We start from the raw sequence: 27,593 nt of genomic DNA, 5'->3' as shown, positions 1-27,593 counted from the left end.
AGATCTACACTAGAAACATATCAGAAACAAATAATAAAAATAAGGAAAACACAAAAAAAGATAGGACGCGTTTGTTTACGAGGTTGAATAGTGAAGTTTAGGGTTATGTCAGGCGAAAGAAATGTTGGCTAAGAACAGGATGACACAATACTACTATTACTTTTTCTGTATGTGTTTTTTTTTAGATGTTTAACCACTTGCTGCCCACCCACAGTAGATTTACTGCAGACGGGCAGCACAGCTAGGCCACACAACGTACCTACAGTATATAATGCTGCCTGTCTTCTGAGTTTGGGGAGAGCTGACCTGTGCTGTGTCCAATCACAGTTTAGCAGGGAAGAAGCTGCTGAAAAGCAGGGAGAAAAAACAGCCAGATTAGTAAGTAAAAGCAGCCCTTGATTGCCTCTAGATGGTAACCCCTTCCCAGCCAGTGTCATTCATACAGTGTCAGTGTACAGTATTATCACTGATCACTGTATTAGTGTCACTAGCGAAGTCAATGTCAGTTATTGACCCTCCAGACCAGTGTCTGTTAGCACCAGATTACCCACCATCCTAGCACAGTCACACTATAAGTCACTGAACCCTAAGTCACTGAACACCAGTGGCAGCAAACTAACACTGCACCCCCCCCCCTCCTGCAAGAGACAGACGGGATGGCAGCGATCAATAAGATCTTACATCTATGGGCAGCGGGGGGGGGCGACACTTCTTCCGGCAGTCCAGGAGGATCCTGCTGTACAACTTCTTCCCGCAGCTCAGGGTCACCACCAGCGTGTCATTCACCATCTGCTCCACCAGGACTGGCACCAGCGAGCCGACCCGCAGCTCCTGCCCAGCCTTGGCCTCCATGCTCGCTCCGGCTTTCAGATGCTAAATCCAGCCCTCCCTGGCCACAGGCCTGCACCAGGAACAGGAAGTGTGTCCTGACTGAGACCCAATTGGCCAGGGAGTCTTAGGATTCCCTGGCCAATCGGGTCTCAGGAACTGCTTCCTGATTGGCCAGGAGGAGAATCAGGAAGACAATAGCAAATATTAATTTGCTATTGTCAAACAACTGGGTGGGCTCAGGGCGCAATGCTCTGCGCCCCAAGCCCACCCTCTTTTAAAGCCAATAAAAGCCTCAGGCTCTAATCATGTGCTTCTAAAAAAAAAACAAAACATTGAAATCCATGCGTCTGGCACCCTGCATGTAGATTAGGGGCTGGGCACATGGATTAGGGGGGCGTTGCCCCTGCGCCCCTTACTGCTGATCACTGCCATTACAGTATAGCTTATATAGCTGTGTAAATGTCAGTATATTTACAATAGTTTGTCTATAACTTTCACGCAAACCAATTAATGTACACTCATTAGGATTTTTTTTTACCAAAGACATGTAGCAGAATACATTTTGGCCTATATGTATGAAGAAATGAAATTTTTTGATTGGATATGTTTTATAACAGAAAGTAGAAAATATCTACGGGGGAGGGGGGGTTTCAAAATTTTTCTTTTTTTGTTTATATAATAAAAAATATAAAACGCAGTGATCAAATACCACCAAAAGAAAGCTCTATTTGTGTGAAAAAAAATTATAAATTTAATTTGGGTACAGTGTTGCATGACTGCGCAATTGCCAATTGAAGTAACACAGTGCTGAATAGCAGAAAATGCCCTGATCATGAAGGGGTAAAACCTTCCAGAGGTCAAGTAGTTAACCACTTCAGCCCCGTAAGGATTTACCCCCTTCCTGACCAGAGCACTTTTTACAATTTGGCATTGCATCGCTATAACTGCTATTTGCGTGGTCATGCAATGCTGTACCCAAACGTCCTTTTCTTCCCACAAATAGAGCTTTCTTTTGATGGTATTTGATCACCTCTGCGGTTTCTATTTTTTGCGCTATAAAAGGAAAAAGACCGAAAATTTTGAAAAAAAATGATATTTTCTAGTTTTTGTTATAAAAAAATCCAATAAACTCAATTTTTGTCATACATTTAGGCCAAAATGTATTCGGACACATGTCTTTGGTCAAAAAAATCTCAATAAGCGTATATTTATTGGTTTGCACAAAAGTTATAGCGTCTACAGACTAGGGTACATTTTCTGGAATTTACACAGCTTTTAGTTTATGACTGCCTATGTAATTTCTTGAGGTGCTAAAATGGTACAGTACAAACCCCCCAAATGACCCCATTTTGGAAAGTAGACACCCCAAGGAAATTGCTGAGAGGCATGTTGAGCCCATTGAATATTAATTTTTTGTGTCCCAAGTGATTGAATAATGACAAAAAAAAATAAAAAAATGTACAAAAAGTTGTCACTAAATGATATATTGCTCACATAGGCCATGAGCTATGTGGAATTGCACCCCAAAATACATTTAGCTGCTTCTCCTGAGTATGGGGACACCACATGTGTGGGGGACTTTTTGGGAGCCTAGCCGCGTACGGGGCCCCGAAAACCAATCACCGCTTTCAGGATTTCTAAGGGTGTAAATTTTTGATTTCACTCCTCACTACCTATCACAGTTTTGAAGGCCATAAAATGCCAAGATGGCACAAAACCCCCAGAAATGACCCCATTTTGGAAAGTAGATACTCCAAGCTATTTGCGGAGAGGCATGTTGAGTCCATGGAATATTTTATATTTTGATACAAGTTGCGGGAAAATTACAAACTTTTTTTTTTTTTTGCACAAAGTTGTCACTAAATGATATATTGCTCAAACATGCCATGGGCATATGTGGAATTACACCCCAAAATACATTCTGCTGCTTCTCCTGAGTACATGGGATACCACATGTGTGGGACTTTTTGGGAGCCTAGCCGCGTACGGTATGGATTTTAAGGGGAACCCCGCCAAAAAAAAACAAAAAACGGCGTGGGGTCCCCCCAAAAATCCATACCAGACCCTTATCCGAGCACGCAACCTGGCAGGCCGCAGAAAAAGAGGGGGGACGAGAGTGCGGCCCCCCCCCTCCTGAACCGTACCAGGCCACATGCCCTCAACATTGGGAGGGTGCTTTGGGGTAGCCCCCCAAAACACCTTGTCCCCATGTTGATGAGGAAAAGGGCCTCATCCCCACAACCCTGGCCGGTGGTTGTGGGGGTCTGCGGGCGGGGGGCTTATTGGAATCTGGAAGCCCCCTTTAACAAGGGGATCCCCAGATCCCGCCCCCCCGTGTGAAATGGTAAGGGGGTACTTACCCCTACCATTTCACTAAAAAACTGTCAAAAATGTTAAAAATGACAAGAGACAGTTTTTGACAATTCCTTTATTTAAATGCTTCTTCTTTCTTCTATCTTCCTTCATCTTCTTCTGGTTCTTCTGGCTCTTCTGGTTCTTCCTCCGGCGTTCTCCTCCAGCATCTCCTCCGCGGCGTCTTCTATCTTCTTCTCCTCGGGCCGCTCCGTACCCATGGCATGGGGGGAGGCTCCCGCTCTTCTCTTCATCTTCTTCTTCATCCTCTTCTCTTCTTCCTTCTTCTCTTCTTCATTTTCTTCTCCGGGCCGCTCCGCATCCATGCTGGCATGGAGGGAGGCTCCCGCTGTGTGACGGCGTCTCCTCGTCTGACGGTTCTTAAATAACGGGGGGCGGGGCCACATGATAGGACTTCCCTGTGGCATTCCCCGTGACGTCACAGGGAAGTCCCGTCAAGTCACCATGCGTCAGAGGGGGCGGGGTCACCGGGTGGCCCCGCCCCATTATTTAAGAACCGTCAGACGAGGAGACGCAGTCACACAGCGGGAGCCGTTGTTCTGCCGAGAAAGTTCCACTCGGCTGATAAGTTCCCCCCTGCGCAGTAGGATCCGGCGGAAATAGCCGAAGCGGAATAGCTGAAAATCAGCTGTACACGGCGCCTGTAAGAGGGCCCCTCGCGGGCTCGCTTCGCTCGCCACGCTTCGCTCGCCACGCTTCGGGCACGGCCTCGCTTCGCTCGGCTCTTTTAGATTCCCCCTCTAGGTCCACTTGGATGGTAGGGAAGGAACCTGGACCCAGAGCGCAGGCGCCGTGTACAGCTGATTGTCGATCTTGAGCTTCGGCTATCTCCGGCGGCTGTTAGCATGGGTGCGAAGCGGCCCGGAGAAGAAAATGAAGAAGAGAAGAAGGAAGAAGAGATGAGGATGAAGAAGAAGATGAAGAGAAGAGCGGGAGCCTCCCCCCATGCCATGGTTGCGGAGCGGCCCGAGGAGAAGAAGATAGAAGACGCCGCGGAGGAGATGCAGGACGAGAACGCCGGAGGAAGAACCAGAAGAGCCAGAAGAACCAGAAGAAGAAGAAGGAAGATAGAAGAAAGAAGAAGCATTTAAATAAAGGAATTGTCAAAAACTGTCTCTTGTCATTTTTAAAATTTTTGACAGTTTTTTAGTGAAATGGTAGGGGTAAGTACCCCCTTACCATTTCACACAGGGGGGGCGGGATCTGGGGGTCCCCTTGTTAAAGGGGGCTTCCAGATTCTGATAAGCCCCCCGCCCGCAGACCCCCACAACCACCGGCCAGGGTTGTGGGGATGAGGCCCTTGTCCTCATCAACATGGGGACAAGGTGTTTTGGGGGGCTACCCCAAAGCACCCTCCCAATGTTGAGGGCATTTGGCCTGGTATGGTTCAGGGGGGGGGCCGCACTCTCGTCCCCCCCTCTTTTCCTGCGGCCTGCCAGGTTGCGTGCACGGATAAGGGTCTGGTATGGATTTTTGGGGGGACCCCACGCCGTTTTTTTTTTTTTTTTGGCGCGGGGTTCCCCTTAAAATCCATACCAGACCTGAAGGGTCTGGTATGGAATTTAGGGGGAACCCCAATTCATTTTTTTAAAAAAATTTGGCCGGGTTTCCCCTTAATATCCATACCAGACCTGAAGGGCCTGGTATGGAATTTAGGGGGACTCCCACGTCATTTTTTTTTTGTAATTTTGGTTCGGGGTTTCCCTGTGGGGAATTCCCATGCCGTTATTATCAATGAACTTCTATGTGTATTGTCGGCAATGCAATAGCCGCGGGTAGTTTTAAATGGGTTTTTTCCTTCGAAATGTCATTTTGCTGTCAGACTGTTCTAAACACGGGAAACATGCGCCCCTTTACAGGCATACTATAGACACCCCCCAGGTACGAAATTTAAAGGGATATTACACTTTTATTGTTTGACTTTAAGCATTATTAAAATCACTGCTCCTGAAAAAACGGCCGTTTTTAAAACTTTTTTTTGCATTGATCCATGTCCCCCGGGGCAGGACCTGGGTCCCCAAACACTTTTTATGACAATAACTTGCATATAAGCCTTTAAAATTAGCACTTTTGATTATTCATGTTCGTGTCCCATAGACTTTAACGGTGTTCGCGTGTTCGAGCGAACTTTTTTCCTGTTCGCATGTTCTGGTGCGAACCGAACAGGGGGGTGTTCGGCTCATCCCTAATTCTGAGCCTGAATCTGACAGATGAGTGACTTCCTCTTCACTATCTGTCATGCTCAGAAACGTGTAGGCCTCTTCACTAGTGTACCTTCAATTTGCCATTTTGGGCTCTAAATTTAGTGGTACACTAGTGAGACTCACAGGAAAAAAAGCTCCTGACTGTTAGCGACTGTATCAAAACGCTACCAACAAAAACTGTTAGCGATCGCAGGGATCAGGCCTGACTCTGCGAATGCTGCAGTTATGTGTGTTTAGTGTTTTGTAAGTGACAGTGATCGATCGATATTGCACTTGGGTGGGCTGGGCAGGGCTGGGCCGAGGGGCAAAAGCAGGTGCTAGCAGGTATCTGGGCTGATCCCGCTAACACTGCGTTTTTGGGAACCCTAAACTGCTGGGGACGCTAGTATAGATCTGATCAGATCAGATATTGATCCGTTCAGATACTATACCACTAAGGGAGGTGTATGCTGCGTGCATGGGTGTTAGCGGTGCTGGCGCTAACCTGACGCTGCCTGGGGACCTTATCTGACCCTAAAACTTAACTTATATCACCACCGGGCGATTAGGGGGTTAAACCTTTATTAGGTAATAAACGGCGGGTGCCCAGAAACTATAAAAAACAAACTAACTAACCAACGTCACCCATAACAGTTATACGGTGATCAATGGTGAAAGGGTTAACTAGGAGGCAATCAGGGGGTTAAAACCTTTATTAGGTAGTATATGGGGGTCCCTGTCGCTATAAAACACTGACGGCGAACCTATATACTTACCTCCCTAACTAGCGTCACCTGTGACACTAATACAGCGATCAGAAAAACGATTGTTTGTGTCACTGGCGACAGGGGGTGATCAAGGGGTTAAAACTTTATTAGGGGGGGTAGGGGGGTATCCTAGACCTAAATGGGGCTACCACTAACTGCCCTACCACTTATAACTGTCACAAACTGACACCAATGCAAAAAAAAACTGCTATTGGTGTCACTGTGACAGGGGGTACAGGGGGGTGATCGGGGGGTGATGGGGGGGGGGGGTGAAAAGTGTGCCTAGTGTTCTACTGTTAGTGTAGTGTTGTGCAACTCACATTGATGTCTTCTCTCCTCGGCACCGGAACGAAAAGACCGGCTCGAGGAGAGATGACATCACTTCCTCTGCCGCTGTTTACATTACAGCAGCAGAGGAAGATTTTCATTCATTGGGAGCGATTGTGAGGGGGTGGCCACGAATGAGTAGCCTCCCCCTCAGCCTGGATCGCTCCCCTGGGAGGCAGATCCCGTACCAGGTACGTGATTTTGCCTGCCCGTGCCATTCTGCCGCAGTATATCTGCGTTAGGGGGTCGGCAAGTGGTTAAAGGAGAAGTATAGTCAAAGCTCTTTTAGATATACTTCTCCTATGGATCACAGGAGTGCAGTTTATTCTACACCCCTGTGACCCGTTTTTAGCCTACAATGGGCTGAAGCTTGCTGTCATCTAACATCACAGAGCTAGTCCAGGCTCTGAAAAGGTCCCAGGGGCAGAACAGAGAGCGGGTGACTGACAGTCCCGGGACACTGACAACTGAGCGATTAGCAGTCTTTGATCACCCTTATGCCCTGAACCCACGATAGAATTTTCCGATGGAAAATGTGTGATAGGACCTGGTTGTCGGAAATTCCGACCGTTTGTAAGCTCCATCACACATTTTCCATAGGAATTTCCGACAGACAGTTTGAGAGCTTGCTATAAAATTTTCCGACAACAAAATCCATTGTCGGAAATTCCGATCGTGTGTACACAAATCCGACGCACAAAGTGCCACGCATGCTCAGAATAAATTAAGAGACGAAAGCTATTGGCTACTGCCCCGGTTATAGTCCTGACGTACGTGTTTTACATCACAGCGTTCAGAACGATCAGATTTTCCAACAACTTTGTGTGACCGTGTGTATGCAAGACAAGTTTGAGCCAACATCCGTCAAAAAAAATCCATGGATTTTGTTGTCGGAATGTCCGATCAATGTCCGACCGTGTGTACAGGGCATTAGTCTCAGTCTTAGAGCTGGTGCGGGACAGATGCAGCATCGGATCGATGCTGTATCCACCTAGATGAGTATAATTTTTTTTCTAAATCCTGAACTTTTTAATTCCTGACCTGCTCAGTATTTCCTTGTATACATTGTGCTTTATTGTTTCAGGAACCTCAGGATACATTTGGACTGTTTTTACTTTGTATCTTTTTCGTTTGATACTTTAACAAGCTCTGTACCTGTTACTAAGTAGAATATTTTTTTATCCTATTGAGGAGATATTTTTTTTTTTAGGTGTAGGGTGTTTGCAACATTACCACCCCAGTACTCTACCCCAGTACTGAGCAGGGATGATCGAATCTCTCCACCTAATTTTGGAGGTCTGTCCATGTGCTACTGGCTGCCAAGACCTAAATTATACTTTTTTTTTGCTAGGCCAGCTGCCTTGTTCTCCTTCCCATCAACACACACAGAACCAAAACTTGATCATCAGCACAGAATATTATAATCAAATAAACACAATCACAAGCAGAAAGATGTCCATGGGGACACAGTCAGTACAGTACTGACACACTCAGAAACATTTACAAAAGCATGATCAGTACTAGTACTGACACAACCAGGAATATGTCCACATAAACTTAAGTAGTACCATACGAAAAAACCCATAAACATGTCTGTTAAACATTCAGTGTTCTGTCTCAAGGAGCAGAAAGCTACACCTTCTCATCCCAATAACTGTAGATACCATATTTCTTTGATCTCAGTTTTATTAGAACAAGCCAGGTGAAATTTTTAAGTTCTCTAAGGGGTGATGGCGATAGAGAAATACATGACTTGCTTCTTGCAATGTGTTGAAAAGAATGGTGGATGGTTGACTTCCTGTCTACCCAGAATTCCCTGCTTGCTGACAACTTCCTATTACACATACAACAATTAACAGAAACAGAACTGCAGCAATACCAAAAACGAACGCTAGATGGAGCCTGCACACCACATATGATTGTCTTAAGTAAATTACACCTTTTGCATGTAAATTTAACAACACAGGTACAAATAAGGTAAAAATAACCAGCAAGACATCTGGTGGACAGAACATTCAGGTGCTTACTGACATGTATAAATCTATCTGCCAATACAATCAGTACATACCAATATGTCCAATGACCGTACCATACTGTCCACTCAGTACAATACTGACATTACGCAGTTAGTACTGTACTGGTAACCTGAAGATGTTTCAGTAATAAAGCATATAGTACATACAGAAATGGATGCAATCCATTTGGTACCTACAACAATCCATCTGCCACCTATGCTGAGCAGGTGCCACAAGTAATGTTTAGTATACTATTTTTAGTATATGTCAACAAATTAATTCAGGTGAACATTTGTTTTAAATAGTGCTAGATTAAATCCTTGGGATACATTGACAGGCACTGGCTGTTATTTAGGCCTCATACACACGGAGCTATAAAGATAGTACCGACGCCAGGAAAAAAACGGCGTTAAAAACGCGATTTTGCATTGGCGTCAATGCGCGTTTAGCCGCGCTAGCTTTCAATCGCGTTCCTCTGCCTCTATTCAAAATCAGTGGTTACCTATGGGAGCATGAGGTTCTCCCCCAAGAGGACACCAGACCCTTCAGTTTGGTATGGATCTTAAGGGGAACCCCCACGTCCAAAAAAATGGCATGGGGGTCCCCCCAAGATCCATACCAGACCCTTATCCGAGCACGCAGCCCGGCAGGTCAGGAAAGGGGGGATGAGTGAGCGCCCCCCCCTCCAGGACCATACCAGGCCACATGCCCTCAACAAAGGGGGGTGGGTGCTTTGGGGCAGGGGGGCGGGCGGGAGCTTATCGGAATCTGGAAGGGTGGGGGGCCGGGATCTGGAGGCCCCTTGTTAAAGCGGGCTTCCAGATTCCTATAAGCCCCGCCTGCACACCTCGACAATCACCGTGCAAGGGTTGTCGGGAAGAGGCCCTTATCCTCATCAACATGGGGACAAGGTGCTTTGAGGTGGGGGGTGCAGGCCCCCCCTGGCCCAAAGCACCCACCCCCCCATGTTGAGGGCATTGAGGACATGTGACCTGGTATGGTCTAGGAGGGGGGTGCTCACTCGCCCCCCCCCCCACTATCCTGACCTGCCGGGCTGCGTGCTCGGATAAGGGTGTGGCATGGATTCGGGGGGGGGGGGCTCACGCAAATTTTAACATTTTGGCTGGGTTCCCCTTCAAGATTCTCAGCACACAAGTCGCACCACAAGTCATATCATCTTGATCCGACTTGTGGTGCGACTTCTATTCAAATCAATAGGCTCCCATAGGGAACCACTGATTTTGAATAGAGGCAGAGAAATGCCGGACGAGGCTTAATGCCGTGTATACAGCATTAAGCCTTGTTAAAACGTGTTTTACCTTTTACCTGCCTCTGGCGTTTTTACAGCTCAAGCGCTGAATCCTCAGAATGTGCTGGTCCTGGATTTTTTTTGGAGCTTAAAACACCAATGCCAATGTTACAGCTCAAAAACACCATGGTCTGTATGAGGCCATTGAATAACATGGAGTGGCGTTTTTAAGCTGCAAAAAAAGCTCAAAAACGCTGATGTAAAATCATACATGTGTATGAGGCCTTAAATTTACAGTATTTATATGCTGTCACCTGTGCAGCTCGCGATCATCAGCCAAGCACATTGGTAAAAGCAAACAGATCCTAAGGAGAAGGTTTTTCACATCCTAAGCTCAGTCCACCCTACTCACACAAATGTACTATTAACTCTCTAACAGCCAGCTGCACACTATTTCCTCTTATTTTCTGGACTATGAGGCAACCTTCCAGACCCAAGCCCCTGTAATCAGGATTTGGATGTCCTTCCTACTCAAAACTTTTCAAACCTCACAAATTCCAGGTCCGTAATAAGGATTTAGCATAGATTTATCTAGAGAGTAGTGAAAACCACTTCTCTCCTACCAGCGGACTACCACAGAATTCCTCACCCTGAATAGTTGAGAACCACTGAGTAATTAGCATTACCTTCAAATGATCCCACTTAAAGGGACCTCAACCCAAACAGTGGGAAAACATACCTGCCGTTCAGGACCCAACACTGGTGCCCTGTACAATGCATTATAGGGCCTATTAATGACAATGGCAGTGCATGAAAACACATAATTGTTAATAATGCACATGAAAATGCACACAGAGAGATGTAAATCCAGCCCGAGAGATTCATGTCTGTGGGAATTGACTCGTAAACCTGACTGCAGTGTTAAGCAGAAAAGGAGGACGCGCCACAAAGACCTTCTAAATGGCTTAAAGAGTAAGACTGTCCATACATTATACAATTTTTCTTTTAGATTTACCAAAACCATATATTACGGTATGAGGTCAAACCTAAACTCTTTTAATTTGTATGCGGTCAGGCAGGCCCTTGCATTACGTAATTGAAGCTAACTCTAAGAAGAAAACTGTATAATTTATGGCCTTTACTCCACTTTTGTTGAGATAAAAACATTCTCCTTGGGTGATCTATGTACACTGCGAGGATTTGCAACAAACTTTTTTGCAGATACCTACCTTTTATAATTCTGAAGAAATAACTGTTAGTTTGTCTGTGTCCATGTGCAAAAAAAATGTCATTGGGAGCGATTTCCAAATTATCAATCAGCTGCTGCACTTTGGGAGTATCTCGCCAAAACTGAAATGTTTGTTGCAGTGGATGTGAGGATGCCCAAAATCCGACTTGTATCTCTATGCAGACTTCTGAGAAAATTGGCGAGCCAGTCACACAAACAGCAAATGACATTTCTGGGGATTGTTCTGTACACCATCTTTGTACAGAACACCTACAGGTTGCCATATTGCATTGACTTTTACAGAAAATGACAGTGATGCAGATTTTGCAGATAATTTTAATGAATTCAATCCAAATATGGCTTGTGTAGCGTCTGTACATGCTATATTATGCTGCATTTTGGGGGTGGGGGTGGAGGGATTTATAAAGTCTTATAATCTTATTTTCCCCCTCCAGGTCACTGGTTACATTGTCACAATAAAACCCAATGGCCAAAACAGGCATACGTTTGCTACAATGTTTTATTTAAAAGTGATGCATCACTACAGCTACTCAATTGTAACATTTTATATTTACATTTTATCCACTCTACTTAGATTTCAGAAGCCTGCTCAGAGGATTCTGTGGCACCTGAAAACAGCAGTAATGAGGAGATTGTGGAGGAGCCAGAAACCACAGATGTGGAGGAAGAACACAGTGTGGAGCTGTCAGACACAGCCGCCAGCCAGCTGACCCCTCCTGAAAACACATGCCCGGGAATTGGCAGGACCCGACGTCTCTCAGATTTTCGAGCTTGGTTTGCAGAAAATTTTCGGCACTGCTCAGAATCAGAGGAAGGTAAACCAAAGCATTATAAATATTTATAGTTTTCATTATATTACTTAATAGGCAAAAATGTGAGGTGTCTGTTTAGCCTCGAGATTTATGTTGAGGTTTCCTATTGGTTGGTGAAGGGCGGGGCCAAGCTTGACTTTAACGGGGAAAAGTCAAGATTTGCTTATAACTTTAGCTACCTATATCCATAGATGTAGTTTTCTCTTAAAGTAGTTTTTCACCCTCCCCATCCCCACATACAGTATTTTAAAATTAACCCCTACCAACCAGCGGATCCAATCATGTCCAGCGGATCTATCACTATCCAACGAAGATCCTCCTACCTTCTGGCAGCGCTTGGTCTAGCGCCGCCATGTTTTTCCGTGACGTCATTGAGAGATTGCCAAATGCTATTCCCCCTCCTTTTTTACTGAATGAAAGACTTTGCCTACAGGTATATGTGATGTTCATATCTCAGAAGGCAAAAGGGGAACAGTGCACATTGCTCGCCTCGGCTAATGATGGGCAAGCAGGAACAGGGGTGGACAATTTTATAAAAAAAGGAAATAAAAAAAAAGAGGAGGGATGATGATTCGGAGGGTGAAGATCCGCTTTAAAGTAAACCAAATCCTCCTTCTCTTGGGATACAAGGTACCATGAGGGGCCAGAGATACCTTTACATAATCTGGGAACCCTCTGGGTTATGGAGTGGCATTTGGCCAGCAGCATGTTATGCCTAACCCTATAGACATACCGACCTGCAGAAAGTCAATATTGGCATACGAGTATTTGTGAGGTACATCATAGTTTGCCTAGTACAAGTTTACTTTTGAGTATTTTTTACACAATGTTTCTTCATTATGTTCTCAGTTTAAATTAGCACGGTTGTGATAAATATTATTTTATTTTTCATCTTCTGTGCACCTCCCTTTTTATGCTTTACTAATAGGAACCCTAGCCAAGATCCTTCACCCTTTCTTGCTATATTTATCAGCTGTGTGGGATCACTTTGCTTTTAGTGGATTTTCATTAAATAAATTTATCTTCTCAACAGGCTCAATTTACTAAGCTATAACAAGCGTTGTTTCTCAGTAACAGCCATTCTCTATGAACAATAAAGATCCATTTTGTATGGATGTATCTTAAAGAACACAATTAGGTACCAATATCCCAATATATATATATATATATATATATATATATATATATATATATATATATATATATATATATATATATATATGAGAGAGAGAGAGAGAAAGAGAGTCAACAAGTCACAAATCACATTTAAAATATATCAATTTTAAATTAACCTTGTTAATATCATGTGCAAACTTATGCTAATAATAAAAGACCACACTTTTTCTTGTATAAAACATACACATGCTATTCATATACTGCAGTGCCAGTTATGCTACCTCCATATCTACCCATCTAATATACCTGTCACCCATTTGATTTTATCAGTCGGGTTATGTCAATAAACGTAACTGTTGGGAAGATATACAATCCTTTATGCATTTCTTAAGCTGGTCATAGATGGATCGAAGTTCAGCTGGTTCAGCAGGGACTGGCCGAATTTCATTCCATCTATGGCCGCTAATGTTTTGGAGAAGTTGACCAGATGGATGGGGAAATTCATTCAAAAAACTGATCCATGTATGGCCATCCTTAGACCAATGAGCCACTTCCTCAGGAGAAGTCAAGTCATCTCCTTAGAATGTAGACTATTGCATATCGTCCCATCAGTTTCTGTCCGAATAGTATTGTGATATGCATGATTTTAATGAAATTAAATAAGAATATACATATTTAAAAAGCGATTCATGATCTGTTAAGTGCCTGAAACGTCCCGTCTTTTTTGTTCACATTTATTCAGTTGAATATACGTAACACTCACAGGGCCAATGGCATCCCTAGGGGGGGGCAGAGGGGGCCCTGACCCCCCTAACATTATGCTGTGCCCCACCATGTGCCCCCCAATTAAAAAAACATTTTTTTTACAAAAAGGCAATGTCTAAGAGGGAGAGCATCCCCAGTCAGCTCCTGTGGGTTATTCCTCCCCCCTCCCTCTGCTCGCTGACACTGCATAATGCGAGCTCTCACACAACCATGGCCGCCCGATCTGCTCCTTCCCCTGCATTCTCATTGGCAGAGAGAAGAGCGAGTTGCAGGAAGGACTGCAACAGGACTCTCAGTTACTGAAAAAACAGACTGATTTCTCCCGTCCTTAGGACAGGAGAACCAGCCTGTAAATTCCAAGAGATGCCAGACCAGTGCTGTCAATAGCAGGGGCAGAACAGCAAGAGTAGGCTGGGGAACCCCACAGTGGCACAATACCAGGGCCTGGTGGCAAGACAACTTTTGCAACCCTGATAGTTCTCCTACTGCTTTGGACCCTTATAATTTCTTGGTATGCTGGTGACATATATCTCTTGTTTTCTGCCACCCTATGGGGGGGGCCCAATACAGTAGGAAGGGAGTTCACTGTAGAACATGTGAAAGGGTCCGTTGTGGGATCGTAGTAAAGGGCCCCAGGATATATATATATATATATATATATATATATATATATATATATGTATATATAATTGCATTTTATAGTTGCCCCCCCTACTTTTGTCCCTGTCCCCCCATGTGCCCCCCTAAATATGCAAGCTGGAGACGCCACTTCACAGGGCTGCAAATAACTTGCATTAGGGTCAGGCTGATTTACTAAAAGATTTGAGAATTGTGAATATTCATTTCAATTATCAATGTGAAAAGCAGATTCTCGTTCACCCAATCTTGTACAGATACTTTTTACAATAAAGAATAGATAACTGTCAATATTAAGTCAATAAAAGTCAATATTAACACAATTTTTGAGTGAAGATTCTTAACTCCTCCAATAAATCAACAAAAGATGTAGAGATATTACTATTTTAGCATGCATAATTTTTAGAAATTAAACATACTTTAATAAAGCTGTGAATTCACCCTTGTACACTTTGTAAGGTATGTGGGTGCAGCAAGGGTGTGACAACACAACCAGTGTTATGTGTACTACAAAAGGGAAAATAAAGGATCGCGCTTGTTCCTGTTTAAAGGATGTTTCACTTTTGGCTCTTAACATGTAATTAGATGAAATTATAGTTCACTGGGGATTTTAAAGCCACCACAATAATGTCTGACCTGGAATATACCTTGGATTTAAAGCAATAGTAATTACACAGTTATTACAGTGACAATTCTTAGGTATCAATATACAGACATTAATTTTGGTTTCATGCATTTTGTACTTTATTCGCTGTCAAAATGATCTACATTTTAATAAATAAGATAATTTTATTCTGTTTGTATTGGATCTGTGGTGGTCAAGCTGTGTTGTAATTTTTTACAAATATACGTAATATATTTGTAAATGGGTGAAAAGAAATCTTACCTCTTGACCCATGAGGATGGAGGCCTACCATGAAATTTGTTAGTATTGGGACTTGAATTATAAGGCTGTAAAGTAGCTTATCCCTCCGATATCTTAACCCTCTGATACCCTAATGTGTATGGTATATTTTTAGTGACCATAGATTTTGAGTAATTATTTCACTATTTACCTGAAAACAATTTTATAGGATTTTGAATGTTCCCAAGCTTGCTCTTTCATGCTTTTTTGGTGGGCTCTTGCCTCTCTGCAATTTAACTTCAGGTAGACATTGGCCAGTCCATGGCAATCTTTATGTCTTAAAGTGTATTCCCACATTTGCAGTCAAATTTGAGAAAATGCCCACTATATGTTTGTTATGTCTTCCCATTCACACAGCACACCTAAATATGTTCAAGCTTTTGGATGTTTGGAGTAGGTCTCTGGGCAGACTCTACTCTGAAAATATTCACAGTAAATCTGACCTCACACATATTGGGTACACACTGAACTCCCCCTCATCAACATACAACACAGAAGACCAGCTTCTAGATCTTTAACACTTTGTTAAGAAAGATTTTCTCAAAACTAGTTTACGCTTGATAACGAGTCTTGCCAGTACACTACAGACAGAGTTCATTATGGCAAAGAATAACTCCCTACCCCCCTCATAAACATTACAGAAAAAGGAAACTAACGTGGTTGTAAAGGCTAAAGCCTTTTTTACCTTAATGCATTTTATTAAGTAAAACACCTTTATGTGCAGCCTTCCCCCAGCCCCCACCTAAATACTTAACTGAGCCCGATCTTGATTCAGCGCTGTGCCCGAAAGCAGGGGCTCTCTCTCTTTCTCCTCACTAGACTCAGTGAGAGCAGTAAGAGCCAATGGCTCCTGCTGCTGTCAATCAGATCCAGTGAGGAGAGCGCAGGGGACAGGGATGAGCTGCACTGTGTATGGCAGTAGACACTCACAGCCCAGCTTGGTATAGAGCCTGCACATGTGCTACCATAGGAATCGACTTTCTATGGTGGCACATGGAGAAGAGAAGGAGCCCAGAACCATGGCGGGGGACCCCAGAAGATGAGGATCGGGGCTGCTCTGTGCAAAACCATTGCACAGAGCAGGTAAGTATAACATTTTTTTTTTAAAAGAACCTATACAATCAGTTTCAGCAGTATTTTTTAGGCACAGAGTTTTCAGAAAATAGCATTTAAAAAGTAAGCAGCAAATTTGTAATGCCTTTTTTAATTAATGCTATGTAAGGGGAACATGTAACAAATATAAAGTAGGTATTATGCCAATTTGGCTGCAAAACTTTTTGTTTCTTTAAATACACTTTAAAGAAGCAAAAAGGGTTCAGCATGGTGATCTGAAGGCCTTCTCTGTTCTCTGCAAATAATTAGAAACACACCATCTCCTTCTATTTCCTTCCCTAGCATGTCTTTGTAGTTCTGCTCTGTCCTCACTCCAGGATAACTCTCATCATATTCCTTTCTCTAATCTGTACATCGCTTCTTTTTTTCTCTGTTTCACCAGCAGGCCTCTGCTGCTTTTTCCTATCTTGTTATCACATTCTACATCTGCCTCTCCCTATGAGGAACATTCTTAAAATTTGTATAACCATGAAACCACGCACTTTCTGCACTTTGATGGAAAGATCCATACTAATATACCTGAGATAAAAAGTTTTAAAAATAGGTGTCAGCTTCTATATAATATAAAACATGTGCTTCAGCGTTTTTTGCATTTTGGAAAAAGTACTCAAAGGGCAGATGTTGCCTGATTTTATTAATGTTTTTCTCTTTTTCTCGCTTTCACACGCACATCTCATTCACAATTCAACTGTTCTTGATTTGCAGTTACCATACATTCCCTCTTTCTCTGCATGTAACAATCAGATCGTATCCTCTGTTCATTTAAAATGTATATGTACTAGAAGAGGCAGCTGCCAATAAAGTAGACTGTAATAAACCCTATTTTGTAAAATGTCTCTGTAGACCATTCATGGGGTGGTATTGTATTGTGTATATTTTGCACCTGCATGTTGAAGTTCATGCAGTAGATGGTGTATAAGATTCTGTATGTTGGTGCTTGAAATAGAGATTTCAGTGATAAGTAATATATAAGAATAATACAATGTCTAGATGTGTAGACCATTCTTGGAGTGGCATTGTATTGTGTATGTTTGTGCACCTGCATGTTGAAGTGCACACAGTTGATGATGTATGTTGGTGCTTGGAATAAAGATTTCAGTGATGAGTAATTGTACATAAACTGTCTTTTTTCCTATGACAGCATGGCATTCAGGGCTTTGTTAACATGTGTTTTCCATAGTGAACCCTATAGGAATAGAAGGCACTTAAGCAGCATATGCACTGAATATGAGTGCATGGTCATCTAAATAAGTTCACTGATTGTGTTCACTAAAGCCTCGTACACACAACCGGATTTTCTGCAGACAAAATCTCTGACTTTTGTCCAAAGGCATGTGCCTGGATTTTGTCTTGCATACAACGGCAAGGAATTGTCGACCAATAAACACGAACATAGTGACGTACTACGTGGTTTTTCAGCTCTTTAGCGCCACCCTTTGGGCTCCTTCTGCTAATTTCATAGTAGTAGAAGTTTGGTGAGTGTTGATCCGCGCTTTTCATTTCACGCTTTTCAGTTTGCGCTTTTCATTTTGTGCTTTTTAGTTAGTTTCTGAACGGCCGTTCATCAACCAGACATGTTGCGGAATCGGAGGAGATAAAGTGTTATTCATTATTGGCTTCGGAGTTATTGCTTTGACCCAAGTTTAGTCCAGGAACAGGAGGAGGAGTTCTTGGACCAAAAATTGGTTGCTTTATTAATCGTGACCAATTATGTTATATGCCTTTGCTGTGGGAGCTCCAGGAGAATAATCCTGATGTTTTTTGGAATTATCTCCGGATGGCAGACCCCTGCTTTCACCAACTCTTGGCATTGTTGACCACCTATATTAAGAAGCAGGACACATGCTTGAGGCTTTTATTTTATTTTTTGGTTGAATAATAAGGATTTGATTTGTTATATTTTCTATAGTTTTGGATTCATAGAATGAACTTTTTGCTTAAGTTATAATGGCAGATAACTTGTCTAATTTTATTTGTTTTCTTTTTTAAATGCGCAATAAAAAAAATGTGTAGAATAATACTTGGCTATGTGTTTTACTTCAAATGACAGTTTGGGAGTAGGCAGTTACATTTAAAAAAAAAAAAAAAGCATAATAATATTATTCTTGATATCACCAGAAAAAAAAAGCCTTTGAAAATGTGTTTGCAATAACTCCATCAGTATAACCAGCAAAGCAGCTTCATTATTATTCTATTAAAGAAGAAGAGAATATGCGCTGCATTTCGAGATTTAAAAATTTGCCATGTCACGAATGTTAATTCTCCATTACGAACACTAGTTTACAAGACCGACCGCTTCTGGCTCATCCTTGCTTCCTTGCGTCCGAGCATGCGTGTTTGTACTTTGGACTTTTGTCCGACGGACTTGTGTACACACGCTCGGAAAATCTGAAAACAGACATTTGTCTGTCGGAAGATCCGATCACATGTACGAGGCTTTAGTATGTGCATTTTAGTGCACGCATGTGTACTATAAAGATTTATCCCTGTTCTTGCTTATTTGCTTTAATAAATTAGACCCGTTCTCTGTTTCCTTTCTATACCATACTAAGCCTAAGGATCCACTGGATCCCAGCAGTTCAGCATGCAGCATTCAGCTGTATTACCTAAAATTTATTTTTAAATGCATTATGCTAGTTCTCTTGTGGAGAAGGCGTTTTCTTTTTTTTTTTTTTTTTTTTTGCTGTATTTCTTTGAGAGTATACCCAGTCTGCCTCCTGGCGGTAGAATACATTTTTTGTTTTAATGTGTCTGAAGAGGGGTTACAGACAGGATGCTTTCTGATCATGAATGCAAGTTGAGCTTGTATAATCTGACATACATCATTTCCTTAAAAATGTTAACTAAATATAAACTAATGAATGGATATAACAATGTTTATGTTATATACAGCACACAATACTTTTCAGTTAACAAAGAAAAACAAGACTGATACTCTGTCCAGGAATATTATTATTTATTATACAGGATTTATATAGCACCAACAGTTTGTACAGTGCTTTACAACATAAGGGCAGACAGTACAGTTACAATACAATTCAATACAGGAGGAATCAGAGGGCCCTGCTAGTTAGAGCTTACAATCTAAAAGGGAATGATAAGTGATCTGAGATTTCTGCCCATCCTTCAAATTATAATAGCACACCTTAAAAACAAAGATTTAGCATCTTTATCAGTTTTTACTGTAAAAGCGGAGATCCGACGAAAAAAAAAAAAAGTCAGTAGCTACAAAAAGTGTAGCTGCTGACTTTTAACAATCAGACGCTCACCTGTCCCACGGTCCAGCAATGCGAGCATACGAAGCCCCGCTCCTCTCCCCCTCCTCTCCGAGGCACCGACATTCTTACTGTGTGCGCCCGGCTGTGGCTTCACAACTGGGCGCGCACTGCACATGCGTGAGCCGCGTTGCGTGCTGTGAAGGGTCGGGCAATCTTCTGGGACCTGTGACGTGTTCCAGAAGATTGCAGGGAGGGAGGGGGGAAAGGTAAACTTCTTTCCGGTGCCGCGGAGCCCCGGGAGGAAGTGGGAGCTGGATACCTCTAAAAAGAGAGTATCTGCTCCCCCCAAAAAGATGTCGAGGGTCACGTGCACTTAAAATGGAAGCTCCATTTTTGGGTGTAACTCCGCTTTAAGGTGAAACTCCATAAAAAGAGAGGTTTAACCCTTACCTACTTTAACCAAAATAAAAGAAAACATGGTTAGGTTCGAGTTACACTTTCAGTGGATTTCAAGGAAGGTGGAATGCATTGACAGATTGGTAAATTTACAATAGGCGCAAGCGGGTACTTCCAGGCCTACAAATGGGTCAAGGATAACTAGGCTACTCAATGCATTATTTCTGCACCTGATGAGCAGACATCATCAGACGACAACCACATACTGAAATATTAGAGAAGGTATAGGAGCAGTACACTGTTGCCTGAACAGCTGCAACAGTGATTGCTATGCACAAATACTGTAAGCGTACTGAAAAATAGCACACTCAGCATTGTAAAATATTCGTACAGCATAGAAAATGGTGCAACATTTAGAAGTGAACACATCATCGCAGAAGGAAGGAAGGAAGAGGAGAAATCACCACTCCAGGTGAGTCGAGGAGATCCAATAGCAGGTAACCCCACAGGTGCTGGCTAGGTTGACCACCGTGACAGACAAGAAAACTTGGAATAGGCAGCCGTACACCGCACACCGCACAACACAATGGGACACCAACAAAAACTTCCCTATTGTAATGTAGACAGATGCAGTCACAGGAATGAACGGAAAGTTAACATGTTTCACACATCTTGTACTTAGTCAGTGGGTTATGACTAAGCACAAGATATGTGAAACATGTTAACCTTTCATTCATTCCTGTGACTGTATCTGTTTACATTACAACAGGGACGTTTTTGTTGGTGTCCCGTGGTGGTGTCCTGCTGCCTATTCCAACTTTCCAACACATCAGTGCAATTGGACTGCTAACTCTCCTAAATTACCCCTCCTCATTGCTTCTGGGACTTTAGGTTAAGACCAAGTGTAGTATCTGTTCTTTTCAGTTTAATACAGTGGCGGCTGGTGGGTTTTTCTTTCGGGGGGGGTGCAAACAAGCACCCCCCCTCCTGGCAGGCCAGCGGTGGGGCACTAACAGCACCCCGCCAGGTGCCCTGTGGCATTGCACTGACTCCACTAGCCCCCCCCCCCACTCCGGGAGGCTGACGGCACGGCACGGCACTGACAACTGGCTCTCTGGCTCTGACACTCTGCACCTCAAGCCCACCCTTCTTTGAAGCCTATTAGATCCTCTGGCTTTAATCAGGTGCTTCAAAAAAACACTGCTCCCAATTGTAACCCATAGTCTGGCGTCCTTATATGTAGATTAGGGGGCCAGACACATGGATGGGGGGCAGCACCCATGCGCCATTTCTAGATGGGCCACCACTGGTTTAATATTTAATACCTCCCCTATCTGAGGACCATATAATAAATGGATTTTTAGAACAGGGAGATGGAAGAAAAACTTGCTCTTTCCATTCCACACATCGACCTGGAATTCAATTTTTAAAAAAAAAATACCCCCCCCCCATTCCTGCACCACCATTTTTGAAAAAAATGCACAGATACATCGCCGTTCTCTCTTTCAGGCATTTCGCAGCATATGCTGCAGACTCATGTATATGTGCACAAATGCCAACAGCTTCTGGTGGATGGGTACTATAGTGCCCTGCAGCATTTGTGCAGGTGCAGAAATCTGCCACAAACTTGCGGCTTAGTCACACACTGCCTCCTAGCAATCCTAGGAGGCAGCGGAACCTGGCCTAGGCTGGAAACTCTAAAGTATTGCCTTGCAGCACAAAAAGCAACAAAGCAGTTAAAAATAGAATAAAAATGTTTAGCTTGTGTGTAAAAGGGAACAACAAAGTAAGAAAGTGTTGTTTAAGTGTGTTAAGTTCTGCTGCTTTAATAATATAGATTACCTTGGATTACGAGCATAATTCGTTCCAGAAGAATGCTTGTATTCCAAAGCACTCCTATATCAAATCAAGTTTCCCCATAGGAAATGATGGAAACTCAGATAATCCGTTCCAGTGGCACTGCTAGTGTATGCAGTACCGCGTGTAACCATAGGTGGGGGGGGCACTGGAGAAAATGAGAAACACTCAGAGAGCTCTCGTATGCATGGAAACACTCGGGAACGGAGTATTTCCGAGCAGCTCCAAACGGTTCCGAGCGGCTCTGAGTGTCACTGGCGCCCCCGCACACCCCAGAGGCTTGTACTGCACACCCCAGAGGCTTGAATCCTGCTCGTTTTGCGAGACGATGCTTGCAAACCGAGTCAGGATTTAAAAAAAATAATAGCTCTTATTGCGAAGAGCTCGTAAACCGCGTTACTCTCAATCCAAGGTATTACTGTATTTTTTAAAAAATACATTGTTATGGAAAAAAACATGAGCTGGGGTCATAATTTATATTTATGAACTGTATTACCTGCCAAATGATTTAAAATTCTATTCAGTTATTACTGTATACCGGGCATCCTTGCCACAAAATGAGTGCTGATGGAGTGCTGGACCCAAAAGTAAGCATAAATTTGATTCTCCAATTTTAAGAGGCAGCTTTCTATCATCACACCACTTCCTCAAAATTAATCTATCCAAAACCAAGCTCATAATATTTCCCTTCATACGTGCCTCTTCCCCTGACTTCTCTGTCACGATCAATGGCACAACCATCAACCCATCTCCGCATGCCAAAGTGCTAGGCGTAGTTCTGGACTCTGAACTCTCCTTTCGGCCCCATATCCAATCACTTTCCATAGCTTGCCGCCTCAACCTCCGCGAAATCTCCAAAATACGTCCCTTTCTAATCAATGACACTACAAAGCTCCTAATTGACTCCCTGGTTATCTCTCACCTCGACTACTGCAACTCCCTCCTCATTGGCTTACCTTTACATAGACTATCCCTTATTCAGTCCATCATGAATGCTGCTGCCAGACTCATCCACCTTACAAACCGCTCAGCACCTGCTACCCCTCTCTGCCAATTCTTCCATTGGCTGCCACTCACCCAACAAATAAATTAAAAAACTAACAACAACTTACAAAGCCATCCATAACTCAGCCCCCAGTTACATCCCTAACCTAGTCTCAAAATACCAACCAAATCATCCTCTTCATTCCTCCCAAGACCTCCTGCTCTCTAGTTCCCTTGTCACCTCCTCCCATGCTTGCCTCCAGGACTTCTCCTGAGCCTCTCCCATCCTTTGAAATTCCCTACCCCAATCTGTCTGGCTATCTCCAACTCTATCCACTTTTCGGAAATCCCTGAAAGCTTTTCTCTTCAGAGAAGCCTACCTATCCTGCCTCCACCTAACAACTGTATTTTTTTCCCCCATAAGCTCATCCCCCAAAGTTATTACCTTTTGTGTCACTTGACCCTCCCTTTTAGATTATAAACTCTAACAAGCAGGCCCCTCTAATTCCTCCTGTATTGAATTGTATTGTAACTCTACTGTCTGCCCTCATATTGTAAAGCGTTGTGCAAACTGTTGGCGCTATATAAATCCCGTATAATCATAATAATACTATGGGGTATACCAATGGGACAATACAATCTCCTGCGCTCAGGAGCTTGATCAACTGAGTAGGTGGTGTAGCCAACCCTTTTAAAAAAGTATATGGAATGTCGCAGGTCTTGCTGCCCTCCTCAGAATAATAGGTATCCTTAGAACTGAAACTTACAAAAAGAAAAGGAGTGTGCACCAACCTTGTGCAATACCAAAGATAAAATTGATTTATAAAATATATACAAAGGGCTATATATACAAATCACAAACGGCTTACGCCTTACCAGGGAGAACCCTCCTCTTCACAGCCACATGGCTCTGAAAAAGAGGGTTCTCCCTGGTAACGCATAAGCCATTTGTGATGCCATCTGGTTGCTCCAAATATCTGGTCCAGGTTGCAGGCGTCTAGAGATACTGCTCGTAATTGCTGGAGCATTTATAAGCCTTGTTTTAAAGCTCGTTTGTGAGTATAATTCTTGTTATATTTTATAAATAAATTTTATCTTTGGTAATGCACAAGGTCGGTGCGCCCTCCTTTTCTTTTTGCATCCCAATGGGACCATGGAGTAGTCAAAAGAAAATGTGAAAAATTAGAGCATCACAAGTTTATAACAAGTTCAGTACTGTATAGATTTATTAGCCTCAATGAAAGACCAGAAGGTAAAACCAATGCTTTTTGTGGGGCTCACAACTCCCCCTCAGTAGGACTTAAATTCTGGTGGTGATAGAAGATAATAATGGGCAATGAAAGCAAAGGGTCTAGGCTTAAAATAATGCTGCAGCAACCTGCCATTGTTAAACTAACAGCACTGTGCAATGTAGGAAGCTAATATAAAGCTAGTTTCATATATTTATTTTTGTGGATTATATTTTTTTAAATATCTGCTTACAGTTCAGCTTTAAATTTGCAAGCAAAACAAATATTTTTAAGTGAATGCAACTCAGGTTTAATTAATTAAATTCTTGAATTCCTTTCTTTAAGGTTATTGTTATACTTTGTATGACCAAGAATCTCTGTCCTGAAAGCTAAACATTTGTCTAAACAAGGACAATTAAACTTCACCAAATAACACGCTGTTTACTGAGTTCTTTGAAGACAAAAATGCTGGTGGACTTTAAAATCTGGTTTTAAGTAACATCTTGAAGAACCCATTATCATGGTGTTCCATGCTAGCATTTACCGGTAGAACATGCTTTTTTCTTTTCTCTAAAGGTATTCAAAAAATGCTAAAAATGTGGTCCATTACTTAATGTCATTATTGGCATGTCATTCACAGTGTTACACTTATCTTGATAAACACGTTATTTGTTTTTTTTCTTTTCCTCTTTGTTATCCTCAGTAATTAATTGATCTTAAGCCTCGTACACACGATGAGCATATCAGACAAATGATTGTTCGTTTTTTGGGTTTTTTTTTGCTTGATAATCTCATATCGAAAATAAAGAGGTTACTAAACTTACTAAAATTCTCATTTTAGGCTTTTCGTCCACTCTAAAGAGGAACTTCAGTTCTCTCTGTACTGGCTTTGCCTCCCCCTTCAGTACCCCCAGAGCACTGCCAGAACTTTTGGTTAGCCCATATGTGCCACAAGGCTCACTCACCCGGAGCCCTGTGGGACACAGGGGGGTGCAGACATCATTCTCACCTAAATAGCTGTTATACAACAAAAAAGAATAATATATATATAATTAATTGTGAAGGAGGGGGAAGGAGGCAGAGCAATATGGCATATGTACAGCACTGTGAAGGTCCAATTTAAACTTCTAGAATGAAAGCCAGGTTTTACTTGTAGAATTATGTAGACTAATTTAAAAAAAGTTCTGTCCCCACAAAGTTGGTATTTCAGTATTGGATGAATGCAGGGGTATTTTAAACTGGCCATACACCAAAAGATTTCATTTAAACTTTTGCTTTAAGGGCATCTGACAGATACGAGTTATGGCACATACACACATACTTACATTGGTCCAAGCTGGACCAATGTAACTGTGTAAAAAGAGTAGCACAGTGGCTAAGTGGTTATCACTTCCACCTAGCAGCACTAGGATCGTTGGTTCGAATCTCAACCATGACACTACCTGCATGAAGTTTGTATGTTCTGCCTGTGTGGGTTTCCTCCGGTTTCCTCCCACACTCCAAAGACATGCTGGTAGGTTAATTGGCTCCTGTCTAATCTGGCCCTAGTGCAGTGGTTCTCAACTCCAGTCCTCAGGACCCACCAACAGGCCAGGTTTGCAAGATAACTGAAATACATCACAGGTTAATTCACTTGCTGCTCAGTGATTGCAGTATTCTAGTCTGCAACTCCCCAAGGTAATACTTAAAATCTGGCCTGTTGGTGGGTCCCGAGGACTGGAGTTGAGAACCACTGCCCTAGTGAATGAATGTGAGTTAGGTACCTTACATCAGTGGTCATCAACCCTGTCCTCAGGGCCCACTAACAGGCCAGGTTTTATGTATTACCTTGAGGAGATGCAGACTAGAATACTGCAATCACTGAGCAGCAACTGATACACCTGTGATGTATTTCAGTTATCTTGCAAACTTGGCCTGTTAGTGGGCCCTGAGGACAGGAGTTGATGACCACTGCCTTACACTGTATACTCCCTGAGGGCAGGGACTGAGTGAATGTGTAAATTGGCGGTGCTATATAAGTACCATGTAAAAATTGCCATACCTGGATGTCAACTTTAGGTCTCATGCACAATGGATGTTTTTACAGCAGCTGTTTTTGGCTTCAGATGAGTAAACTCCCCAGCATGTTACCCTATGTGTCCATACTCACATAGGCTTTTATCAGCAGTGATTGGCAGGGGCATTTTCTGATTGGAAAACCCCCCCTAAACTAGTGCGTTTGAAGAGGAGTTTTTCAGGTGTAAAAAGGCTTGAACTCTGAAAAACACTGAAAAACGCAGCTATTCAGCGTTTATGAGCATTTTTAAGCCATAAGCTTTTGTGGGAGTATAGTTTTGCTAAAAAAAAGCTATGAAAAGCAAAAAAACGCTAATGCAAAAACGCTGCAAAATGGGAAAAAAATGCTAAAGCTACTGGCGCTTTTATAACGTCCAGTGTGCATGAGGCCTTAGTAAAAGATTTATTGGCACCTGAAGAAATCCATTTTAATAGTAAGGAATAGGGTGCTATCTTAAAAATGGCATACACCTGATGTGAATAAACGTTTTTCTTTTTTACACAGTAGATATTAAGAAAAATTTGTTCTGCCTAAACATTTTGCCCTCTGTCTATTTTACAGGACAGTATAAGGCAATTATCCCTAATAAGTTCTCTCCTAGGCCTGCATGGAACCTGACTTGTTCCAAAACATAATTATTAGGGATGACCCGAACATAAAGCTCATCCCTAATAATTAATAGAAGTCAAACTCTATGATTAACTAACAAACAGCACAAATCACGTGGGCCTTTCCACTAATATGCAGATGGCAATGAATCATTCCTTACACTGCCGTGACTCTACTGAGATAAATTGCTTGTCATTGTTGCTTTGATAGGTATGTACTTTTTCCTAAGTCCTCTCAAGACCATAATACCCTACTACCTATTTCAATAATTGTCAAATTACTGCTGGATAAATACTGTTTTGTTGCAGGTTGAAATACCTGTTAATGGACAGACATCATTTTCTACTGTATATTGACACACATCCTCAGTGTTCCTGCAAGGCAGTACAATACAAACATGGAGCAGTACACAAAGGTTTCATAGCTTATAACAAGCTGTTCCGGATGTCATGCTCATTGACTTGAATAGGATTTATATCTGCAGCAGCTGTGTTAAGGACCCTTGCTCTGCAGTAAATTACCCCCAAATGAGTTGGTTGCAATGCTGAAACTATCTTTCTCGGGTTTTTGTTTGTTTGCCATTTATTTAAAATGGGATTATCATTAAAATTCACAATTCCCATGAATTAATGGGACACATGTCAGCAAAATTAAATCTCATTACTGTTTTGAATGTAAAAAAAGTACCTCCTGCTTGACGTGTGCTATATTATTGGTCCGCCCCAGCTGTCAGCCTGAGCGTTCAAATCAATCTAGTCACTATTGTAGAAAGTCTGTTGTTTTCAGCAATTAGTTAATGCCTCCTTCATATGGTGATCAGGGGCCTACATACGGTTGACACCTGTCCGGGATTAACCCAGACAGTTCGGGTTTTGAATCATGTGTCCGGGTTTCAGTCCACCTG

At 42.6% G+C, this 27,593-nt stretch overlaps 1 protein-coding gene and 1 non-coding gene across 4 annotated transcripts in view; both read left to right on the top strand.

The window, feature by feature from the left end:
• Positions 1–27,593, top strand: part of ARHGEF25 (Rho guanine nucleotide exchange factor 25) — a 500,546-nt gene that overhangs the window by 126,499 nt on the left and 346,454 nt on the right. For all 3 annotated transcript variants that reach the window (XM_073613762.1, XM_073613763.1, XM_073613764.1), the window contains exon 2: positions 11,569–11,809. In XM_073613762.1, coding sequence (XP_073469863.1) covers positions 11,569–11,809 — 241 coding nt within the window. The remainder of the gene's footprint in view (positions 1–11,568; positions 11,810–27,593) is intronic.
• On the top strand, positions 20,827–21,024 carry LOC141130870 (U2 spliceosomal RNA). Its single transcript, XR_012242535.1, has one exon. It is a non-coding gene; the product is annotated as a U2 spliceosomal RNA (small nuclear RNA).

The sequence above is a fragment of the Aquarana catesbeiana genome, linkage group LG02 (assembly GCF_042186555.1).
Source record: "Aquarana catesbeiana isolate 2022-GZ linkage group LG02, ASM4218655v1, whole genome shotgun sequence".
NCBI lineage: Eukaryota > Metazoa > Chordata > Amphibia > Anura > Ranidae > Aquarana > Aquarana catesbeiana.
Note: the sequence above shows the minus strand (reverse complement) of the source record. Positions and strands in the feature narration are given on the sequence as shown.